Genomic DNA, 11242 nt, shown 5'->3' with positions numbered 1-11242 from the left:
CTGAAGATGAGATACAACAACGTATGGATTGATTCTCGGTCACTTATGCTAATTTTGACCTGACAATGAACACCAAGAAAACAGAAGTTCCCCACCAGTCAACATTGCATTATCAATCCAAGGAACCATCAGTTATAGCAAATGGAGAAATTTTGAATACTGTGGATAAGTTGCAGTATACTTCCCAGGGATGTCCACATAGATGATGAAGTTGATGCCATTGCCAGAGCTAGCTTAGTGTTTGGGAAGCTCTGAAAAAATTGTGAGAAATAAGAGGTATTAGGTTGCCTATCAAACTGAAGGTCTACAGAGCCATTGTGCAGACTTCATTGTTGTGTGCCTATGAAACCTAGACAGGCTATCAGTGCCATGCCAGAAAATGGAACTGTTTTCATTTGAATTGTCTTAGGAAGATCCTGAAGATTACCCAACAAGATAAGGTACTGGACACTGAAGTCTTTTCTTGAGTTGAACTGTAAAGTATTAAAACTTTCCTGTAGAGAGTGTGACTCCAATAGGCTGGCCACATTGTTTGAATGACAAACATACATTTACCTAAAAGACTATTTTATGGAGAACCTCAAGCAAGTCAAGGAGGTCAGAAGAAGCAATACAGAGACATTCTCAAAATGTCTCTGAAGAACTTTAGTGTTGATTGTGAGACATCAGAAAGGTTGGCACAGGACTACCCAACATAGAATGCCTGCACCAAAGAAGGAGTTATGTTCTGTGGGCAAAGCAGAATTTAAGTAGTGCAAAAGAAACATGAGATGTGCAAATTTAGAGATATCCCCGCTCTCTCTCATTCTCTCTCTCTTTTTATATATATGCATATATATATATATATATATATATATATATATATAATACAGACATATATTTGTTTGCAAATTGTTTCCCCATTAGACTATGAGCTTCTTTTCTTTAAAAAAAATAGTATTTTATTTTTCTCAATTACAGGTAAAAACTGTTTTCAACGTTCATTTTAAAAATTGAATTATAAATTCTCTCCCTCCCCCTCCACTCCCCTCGTTGAGAAGGCAAGCAATTAGTTATAGATTATACATGTATAGTCATGCAAAACACATTTCTGTTTAAGTCATTTTGGAAAAGAAGATATAGACCAAAACAAAAACCCAAGAAAAATAAAGTTTAAAAAATTATGCTTTGATCTATATTCAGACTCTATCAGTTCTTTCAGTAGGGATGGATAGCATTTTTCATCATAGGTCCTTCAGTTGTCTTGGATCATTAGATGGCTGAGAATAACTAAGTTATTCATAGTTGATCATCTTAAAATATTACTTTTACTGTGTACAATGCTCTCCTGGTTCTACTCATTTCACTTTGCATCAGCTCTTATATAAACAATGAGCTTCTTAAGATAATGGGTCTGCTTTTTTAACTTTTGTTTTGTACAATGACTGGTACATCACATAGTAGGTGATTAATACATCTGTTGACTGACTTAGATAGTTGTGAACCACTTCTACTCTCTCTTCTCTACCAAAGTCCTCATTTTCCATTCCTGGGTAGGTTAGGATGAGTCTAACCCATGTATAAGCTCTCTTCAAGCAATAGGGAAATGTGCTATCCAATCAGTCAGCACCTTTCACTGAGTCAGATTCCTTTTCCTTTTGCCTTTCTGCTTCTCATCCTCTTCTGAGGCATCTGGATAAGCCATGTAAATTATTCCACGACTGCATTTTGACATTTGATTGAAGATATTTAAAAGAAAGAGGCAAAAATCAGTTCAGATAGCCGCTGCACCAGCATCTATGACCCAGAGAGAAGGGCAACCCTGACAAAATGGTAAAATGCATTTATTCACATATTTCTATTAATGAAACCCAAGACTGTATAAGATTTATTTATTTATCTTCTATGTCACATTGATGACTCAATTTTTAGGTCACTAAGACATCTGGATCCTTTCTCAGATAAATTCTTGTTGAGTCATATGTTCTCCATTCTGTATGTATGTGTATGTGTTTGTGCATGCACATGTGTGTGTTTTAACCTGAGCACAGAACTTTATATTTGTCCCTATGGAATTTCTTTTTTTCCTTTCAATTTTGACCCCACATCGAATATTGCTAGTTTTGAATAGAAATCTCCTCTCTTGTCCAGTTCTCCAAAGATATGGTGTGAAATTGTCCAGTCTCTTAAATATGTCCCTTAATATCCTAGTCACTACTCCTAATTCCCTGAGGATCCTCTTCATACTGGACAGTGAACATAGAGCACACAGGAAAACAGACCTTCTAGTCTTCAGGAGCTGTCACATGAAGGGGTCATGACATATATAACTTAAGAGGGTATGAAAATTTCTCATAAAATTGTCACATCTATGGACAAATAAATATCTTATCTGAATTCTTTGGTGGCTATTCATGGAATCTTTGTGCATTTTGTAGGTCAGTTGAGTCACCCAAAGATGCTTCTGTTTATCTAATTTTGGAATTTTCACTGAGAAGATTTGTAAAAGAAGCACAGACATATTACCTCACAAGTCACCTCCCTTCCAGACCTTGGTCCCTGAAAATGATTGACTCAAACTTAAAGCAGTTGCTATAAAGTGCTTGCCCTACCAAATTTACCTCTGAATGTGGCATGGCTAGTGGGACCAGTTGATCTCTTGCTTTAAGCCCTGATGTCTTGCCAGCCACTGATATACTAGCCCAAGTAGGTTGCTGGCACCCCGACAGGCTTAGGTGGTAGAAAACTCTGATACGGACTCTAGTGCCTGGACCTCTGCTCCTTAGACCTTGTGAAGTCTTGCAAGACCCTGTTTCAAAGGAAACACAGAAACAAGAGGCTTGTCACCTCAGACACAAGCTCCTAGGAGAAGACCAGGTAGCCACTGACTTTATAGGGACTCTGGGTGGGGAAGAGCCCAAAGTTCCTCCCTCACTGGGAGGTCTATAGCAGTTTTTCCTCCTCACTGAAACGGGGCAGATGTGGAAATAGGGGAGGAGAAGGAGAGAGACAGCATGAACTACTCTTAAAGATGACCTATTCTGTGAATTCCATTCCAGTCCCTTAGAAACTCACATCTGATCCTTGGAGTTTTAAATATAGTTGCAAATGATTCTATAGTGCCTACATTAACATCTCAGTTCTCTGTACAGGCTGTAGGGCCTGTGGTTACTAATTGTAATCACTCTGTGGCCTTGATATTTTCATAAAAACAATTCTCCTCGATAGTGACATCCACAGACAAATAAAATGGTCACATCCATGGACAGATACATCCCATGTTTGGATTCAGTGGTACCCCACCCCCTCCTAGTTTAATTTAAAGTTTTTATCTTCCATTACATTCTAAAATCTTCAGCTCCTCCCTTTCCCCTATCAAAACTTAACCTTCCTATATCCCATTCCCTAAAGGTTCTGCTCTGTACTCAAGAAGAGCTAATTCCATCACTTCCTATTTAATAACCCTCTCCTACCCTATAATGATGTTTAATGGAGGCCAATAATAAAATGTAGTTCCACTCTCAAGAAACACATGTGTAACTGAATCTGTATAGGATAAATGGTGAACAGTCAATCCTAATGGATAGTGGCTTAGGACCACTTGTTTTAGTAGGTTTTATGGGTTAGTGAGAGAGATTTCATGGCTGGAAACATTTTTAATCATACCATATAGGTAGCTGTGAGCTGTGCCTCCATGTGAGGCTGGCCCTGCCTATTAGTAAAAATACATGTAAGAGAAATATTAGTATTCTCTGCTTGTTCCAGGTACTTTACCCTTTGGTTTTCTTTATCTGTAAAAAGGTTTGTCTATTTGTACTTTAACAACAAGGCAGTTTTGTTATTGGCTAAACTGTCACATTAGAATGAGAAAGCATTCAACTCTATTATTTGATGTTGTGTAGACAAGACAAAACAACTACACACACACACACACACACACACACACACCCTCCAGTTATTTGGCAGATTTTTGACTTTTCATCTCATTGTTCAAAGGAGAGTAAAAAGAACTTCCTAGTCTGGGGTGCTGAACTCCTACCTTCACCATTTGAAGACTGAAGCTTGCCTCTACTAAATCTCCCTTGAAGTTTATGTTTTCTAAGGGATTGTAGTCCTTCAAGATCCCTGAAGTCCTACACATAGAGAAACCCTAATATCTATAATGCTTTTGGTAATTTTGTCCAGTAATGGGTCTCTTAAAGACTATGTATTCCTGGGGTAACAATTCCGGTACTTTTTAATAACTCCCAGAGCTCTTTTGCTCCCAGTGACACCATCCTCAATTCTGTTTTCAGAATTTGGCCTAATCTTATTCCCCCTTGGGTAAACCTCACCTTTCCTCCCTGGGGTTATGCCTTTGTGTCTGGGAGGTCAGGGAGAGGTTTGAAACTGTATGGTAGTATGGAAGATGTGAGACAATATGCTCTCTCTCCCATTCTGGGTTAGAGGTAGGTGAGGGACATGGTCCTGCCCCTTCATGTCTCACTAAGGTGATGACTGAGTGGGTTCACAGAAACACTTGTAAGGGGCATAGGGGAAAGAGATGAGGGAACCAAGAGAATAATTGAATTTAGTGTGAATGCAGATGAAGGTTAGGAAAGAGTCTTGGATTGTAAAAGGGGGAAAGTCGTGTTATAATCAGCAAATTACTATTGTTTATGGAAATCAAAACTTTTAGTGACCAAATACTGAACCAGATTTATGCATTTGGAAAGTAGATGGGGACAGAGAATATGGAAATATGCTGGTTTCTCTTATGTACACAGAGGACAAATTCCTTTTGCACAGAAAGGCATATGATTCATAGATCTGATATGTTTTACACTTAGGGTATTTCTTTCTTGTGTTAAAAAGACTCTTTGGAAGTTGAGGACATCAGTTAGAGTCACTGTATCACAACCAGGAGCATACAAATGTATGTGGGATGGGTAGTATTTGCCTAGACATAAGTTTCATCTGATTCATTGTCCATCTTGTTCTTTTCTTCCCATTGACTTTCTGTGGCTATACCCAGGTATGGATATTCTGGATGAAGGTGAGAGAAATAACTGAAGCTCTTTGGTGACCTTGAAAATTTGAAATGGTAAGTGCCCTCTCTTATTCCTGGGTGCATGTAGGTGAAAAGCTTAGAGACTGCCTCCTACCTTGTGAACAAGCCATCACTAAGGATACTCTTAGAAGTAGCTACAGTAGATAAGGAGGGTAGAAGTAATTAACAAGTAAATTAATGGTTTAGTTGGCACTGAGTCTGGAAGTTGAAAGAGATAATTTGCTGGCAATGAAAAGGGAATGTCATATTCTGAACATTTATCTCTTTATGCATAAGAAAAGCAAAGCTTTGAGTGGGAAGGGAATAAACATTTATTAAGTACCTACCATATATCAGACACTGTGCTAAATGCTTTACAAATATCTCCTTTGATCTTCATGATAACCCTGGGAGGTAGGTGCTGTTATTTCCCCCATTTTAACTGAGGCAGATAAAGATTGAATGATTTGCCCAGGGTGACAGAGCTTGCAAGTGTCTGAGGCTAGATTTGAACTAAGGTCTTTCTGAATCCAGGCCCAGAAATCTATCCACTGTATCACCTAGTTGCCCTTGGGTGATAAAAACCAAGTGGCTTTATGAGTTTAGAAGAAGATTAGTGATCAGAAGGCATGGAAATGCATGGGTCACACAAACACACATTGACTCATGATGCACTTCCCTCAAACAGAGGGTCATGAATTCATAGACACTATAGACAATTCCTACTGACTCTGTCTTCTATCTCTTTTTCTTAGTCTACTTCCTTCCCTTTCTCTATCTTCTTCCCTCTTCCCCCTCATTTCTCAGTTCCTTTTGCTCTTCTTCAATTCCCAAGATTCAATTGTCCCCCTCCCATCTTCATAACGTCTTGGATTAAATATAAACTTTGAATCTGCTGTTATTCTTAGGGAGGTAATACGGCATAATACTGCTGGATTTGAAATGAGAAAGACCTTGGTTTAAATTCCAACATCTGACATTGAAGAGCAATATGAACATGAGTAACTTATTTACTGTCTCTGATCCTTGGGCAGCCCTGTAAGAACAAAAATTATAGACTCTGTTGCAGAGAACTCTAACACCTATGAAATCACAGCTCGTTAATGTAATGGCTTTCTTGGTGATGTTCCTAGAGCACCTTCAGACTAAATTTGCACATCACTTTAGAATCCTCTTGCTCCCTCCATTCTCTCATTTTCTTAATGGCCTCAACAGACATATATTTTTTGTCTCAGCTTCAATAAGTATCCTTCAGTATCCTGCCATCTTTGAAGTGTACTCTTAAGCTATGTGACAGATGGGATGGTAATTTTGTTAACAACTGAGAAAGATCCATACAATTTACTGTGCTCTACTTTGTTCTGGGCAAAATATGAGTGTGTGTTAGGGAGTTAGAAGGAATTATTGGGTAATAAGATATCAGAATTGTAAGCTCTTTGAAAGCAAGAGAATATTTTTTCATCCTCTATAGTCCTTAAAATATAGTGATGGACTCAAAAAAAGTTTGTGGAAAAGAACTGAATTTTAAAAGGACAAAAGTGAAATGGCCAAAATCAGTTTCCTCAAATTACAAATAACTGTGACCCAGAGGGGGAGATGTAGTTATTAGCAAAGCTGATGCTAATACTCTGGTCTTCTGACTCCTGGTTCAAGAATTTCTGACTACACTATGAATTTTGCTTATGTATTGCACACTTACTATGTTTGCACATAAATAGGAAATGTTGGCTTCTAGAAGATTTAATGAGACTGTGGAAAAACCCTAGATTCAGCTGAGAATAGTTTTCTCAGGGTACTGAAACTCATTATGATGGGATTTATTAATTTTCAAATTTTATTCATCATTTAAACCAGACAAATTTGGGCAGTGTTATGCTAGGAATTTGGACTTCTGTCTTCTTTCCTACCCCCTATGTGACTTTCCAAGTCTGAATGCCCAGTCTCTTGCCTCTCTTCACCACCACCCACTGGCAATTGGTATCAACAGCATCTGGATCCCCTAAAGCCTTGGAAATTGCTGGCAGTGACAGTAGCCTGATTACAGCATAGGAACTGCATCCCTTTAATTTGAGGAGTTCTGGTTTAATGAGTCTTGCTGGTCAACTGAATTCTGATCCCTAAGCACTGCAGCAACAGGGTGTAATTTTCCATTTTCTTTTTTAAAAATTTAGTGTGTTTCCTGTCTAGGTGTGTTAGAAAGATCCTATGGAAGCAGGGAACTTCACTAGGGTGACTGAGTTTGTCTTCTTGGGACTCTCAGGGACTCGGGAGCTGCAGGACTTTCTGTTTCTGGTATTCCTGATTGTCTACATAACAACCATTTTGGGAAACTTTCTCATTATGTTCATTGTGACTTCTGATAACCGTCTCCACACTCCCATGTATTTCCTTCTCCGTAACTTGGCTGTTGTAGATGTCTGTTTTTCATCTGTCACCACTCCGAAGATGCTGGTTGACTTCCTGTCTGAGATTAAAACCATCTCCTACAAAGGTTGCATGACCCAGATCTTCTTCTTCCATTTCCTAGGGGGTGCTACAGTCTTCTTCCTCTCTGTTATGGCATTTGACCGCTATATTGCCATCTCTCGGCCCCTCCATTACGTCACCATCATGAACCCTCATATGTGTTTTGGGCTGGTAGTGGCTGCCTGGGCAGGAGGCTTTGTTCACTCCATTGTACAGCTTGCTCTCCTGCTCCCCCTGCCTTTCTGTGGCCCCAACCTCCTGGATAATTTTTATTGTGATGTCCCTCAAGTCTTGAGACTTGCCTGTACAGATACCTCTTTCCTGGAGCGCCTCATGATTACGAATAGTGGGCTTCTGGATCTCATCTGGTTCCTCATCCTCCTGGCATCCTACACAGTCATCTTGGTGATGCTGAGATCTCACTCAGGTGAGGCAAGGCGCAAAGCCTCCCTCACCTGTACCACCCATATCATTGTGGTGTCCTTGATATTTGTGCCATGCATCTACATCTATGCTCGACCTTTCATCTCTTTCCCCATAGATAAGGCTGTCTCCATCAGCTACACAGTTATCACTCCCATGCTTAACCCAATGATTTATACCCTCAGAAATCAGGAGATGAGATCTGCCATTAAGAGGTTAGGGAGGCAATCAATGATTTTTAGAATGAGTGAAATTCATGTTGGTTGATTTTGGGTAAGTCATTTTAACTCTTCCAGTCTGAGACTCAGCCATAAGGAAAACAGGCAACTATATCCTCTCCTTCTCTTACCACCTACTCTAATTCTACAGTTCTCACCAATATCATGCATAGGTATATTGTGAGGATGGAGTAAAAGGTTTTTCACATAAGAATTCTGTAGCACTCTTAGAGGAGAAATAGAAACTATCCTATTCATGGTTGTATTGGCCATGATGAATAGCCACATGTGACATCAATAAAAGTCACATAGGAAAATTATTTCTGCTTCTCTCTTCTCTACTATCACACTAAAGTTACACTGTCCTGATTCTGTAATTAATATCCTACACATATTTGTCTCCTCTGTTATCTCCAAAATGCTTCTTTGCAGGCCTGTAGAACATATTCTTCTTCTTTCTAATAATTCTTCTTCCATTCAGATTTTCTAAGAGGAGTTCAGGAGGCTTCATGCCCAATACAAAGGGTTTGGGGTGGACAAAAAAATTGAGACCCAGAAGTTGTTTGTGAAATGCTTAAGTTAGGAAGAAAGGAATGTAGCTTTGAGGTCTTCTCCAAAAATTCTGTCTGTCCTCCTTTTTTTCTTTATCATTATTTCTGTTTTTGTCTTTGTCTCTCTATCTTTAGTGATATCTCTGTGTTTCAGGTGAAAGAACTGGTGGATATCACTGCTGAGATGTCCATGAAATTTGAAAGATTGTGGAGAAGACAAGAGATGATCAATGACTATAGAAGAGCAAAGGTTTCTTAGTTTTCAAAAAAGGAAAGAGAAAAGAGTTTGCAAATTATAAGTCAGTAAGCTTGACCTCGATTCTGGCAAAATTCTAGGACTAATTATTAAAGAGATGATTAGTGAATAACTGGGAAAGAAAGTATTAATCACACAGAACCAGTATGACCTCATTGAGATAAACTTCTCAGACTAACCTCATTTCCTTTCTTGATAGGGTTACAACACTGGAAGATCAAGGGAATGTAGCAGATGAAGTTAACACAATTTAGTAAAATGTTTAATAAGGCAACTGCTATTCCTGTGTGAAAAGTGGAGAGATGTAGGATAAATGAAAACACAATTAAATGGATACAGAACTGGATGAATGACCAGACTCCAAGAGTAGTCATTACTTGCTGTTCTTTAGTCTTGTCTGACTCTTCATGACCCCGCTTGGGGCTTCTTGACAAAGATATTGGAGTGGTTTGCCATTCCCTTTTCCAATAGTCACTAATATCTCACTTTTTATCTTGGAAAAATTCTCCAGTGAACTGTTACAGATACCTCTGCTTGACCCTGTGCTGCCTAATTCACTTTTTTATCAATGACTTAGATAAAGGCCTAGATGGCATGCTTACTAGTATTGTTGATAACACAAAGCTGGGTAATATAGGTAATGAGTTGGATGACAACCAGGATTCAGAAAGATCTTGACATGCTAGAACAAAGGGTGGAAGTTGAAAAGTGGCATATTTAATCTTATTGTCAGGGAATACACTTCCTAACAATAAACATCAAAAAATAGAGTGTATTTTGTCAGGAGGGAGTGGATAGGCCCTGTTTGAAGACCTTCTGGCAGAGTGTAGGACCACTTGTTGGGCACGTTGTAGTAAAGATTCTTTCTGGAGAGTGAGCTAGACTAGGTGGCTGCTGATGTATGTTATTCTCTACAATTCTATAATTCTATTTCTAGTTTTCCTATATCTATTTCTATTTATGTCACTATGTCTTTCCTCTGTGTGTGTGTTTATTTGAATAAGTACCTCAGAAAGAACCATTTTGGAGTAAATATGAGACAATAATGGCAGACAAGTGGGCAACAAGCATTTCTTAGACACTTACTATGTGCTGGGCACAGTGGCTAAATCTAAAAAGTTATAAGCAGAAGCAGGAGGCAAATAGAAGATGAAAAACTTGGGCCCCTCCCCAAAGCAGAGGCTTAGGGAGGAACTCATTCATGAGAAAGAGGAGGGTGCAGGAGGAGTGGAGTGATTTTCCAGGGTGTAAAGATAGCTGACACATGGTGGCAAAGTCTGGACAGTTAGAAGCAGAGTTAGGAGGGGAATGAAAAATGGCTAGTTTGGGACCCTCCCCAAAAAGGAGGATCTCATCAATGGGAGAAAGAGACTATACAGGTAAAGGGAAATTCCAGGGGGAGAGGCAGTGGTAAATGTGGTAAAGTCTAGAGAGTCAGAAGCAGAGTTTCAAAGGGAAAGATGATACATAATGAAATAATTGGAATTAATAGTACATTTAAGTATAATGAAATAGGATATATGATAGAATAATTCAAATTAATAATATGCATTTATATAATGCTTTAAGGTTCCAGAGCACTTTCCTCATAACTGCCTAGAATAGGGTATATGACATTATATTGTTGTCTTTATTGCCCAGAAGAGGAGATTGATGTCATTTAGATGGTGTGACTCATTAATGCTCACACAGTCAGCTTCAGAGTTAGAGTTTCAACCCTGACTGAAATCAATTTCTTCAATCTTGCCACTATGCCATTCAAGGTGGTTCATCCACATGCACTTTGGCATGGGAATGATTCTTTCAACCATAAAAGTTATGTAGAGCAAATGATACTATCTCCATATTACAGAAAAAGAAACAGAAAGTTTAGATGACTTACCCAAAATGATGCTGCTTCCTAGATACAGAATCATAGAGTATTTAAGGTAGAAGATACCTCAGAGGTGAGCTAGCCCAACACATAACTGAATCATGACTCCACTCTACACTTGGAATACCACGTGTTCATTTAGATTCCTTTTGCAGACCTCCAGTGATGGAGAGCTCATTACCTCCTGAAATAATTTCTTCCTAATCTGCTTCTCTGTAACTTCTATGTCTCCATCTTCATTATGCTCTCTGTGGATAGGCAAAATAAGCCTAACCTTTCATTTACATCCCAGATCTTCAAACATAAATCAACACTGATAATATCCTCCTTAAGTATCTTCTTCTCTATGTTAAACATCTTCAATTTCTTCAACCAACCCTTGTTTACAATTGATTCCAGTTCCCAAACCATTTTGATAACTCTCCCTCCAAATGATGTCCTCTTTGT

General features: G+C 38.8%; 1 protein-coding gene across 1 annotated transcript; it reads left to right on the top strand.

Moving 5' to 3' along the window:
* The first annotated feature begins 7213 nt into the window (after nucleotides 1–7213).
* LOC138145807 (olfactory receptor 4D2-like) lies at nucleotides 7214–8925 on the top strand. The gene is made up of 2 exons (XM_069067402.1): nucleotides 7214–8112; nucleotides 8871–8925. The coding sequence occupies exons 1-2, from the start codon at nucleotides 7214–7216 to the stop codon at nucleotides 8923–8925; spliced, it is 954 nt and encodes a 317-aa protein (XP_068923503.1).
* Nucleotides 8926–11242: the final 2317 nt, after the last annotated feature.

The sequence above is a fragment of the Petaurus breviceps genome, unplaced genomic scaffold, assembly GCF_028583685.1.
Source record: "Petaurus breviceps papuanus isolate PSGF00001 unplaced genomic scaffold, PetGlider_PUasm1.0 90750, whole genome shotgun sequence".
Lineage (NCBI taxonomy): Eukaryota > Metazoa > Chordata > Mammalia > Diprotodontia > Petauridae > Petaurus > Petaurus breviceps.
Note: the sequence above shows the minus strand (reverse complement) of the source record. Positions and strands in the feature narration are given on the sequence as shown.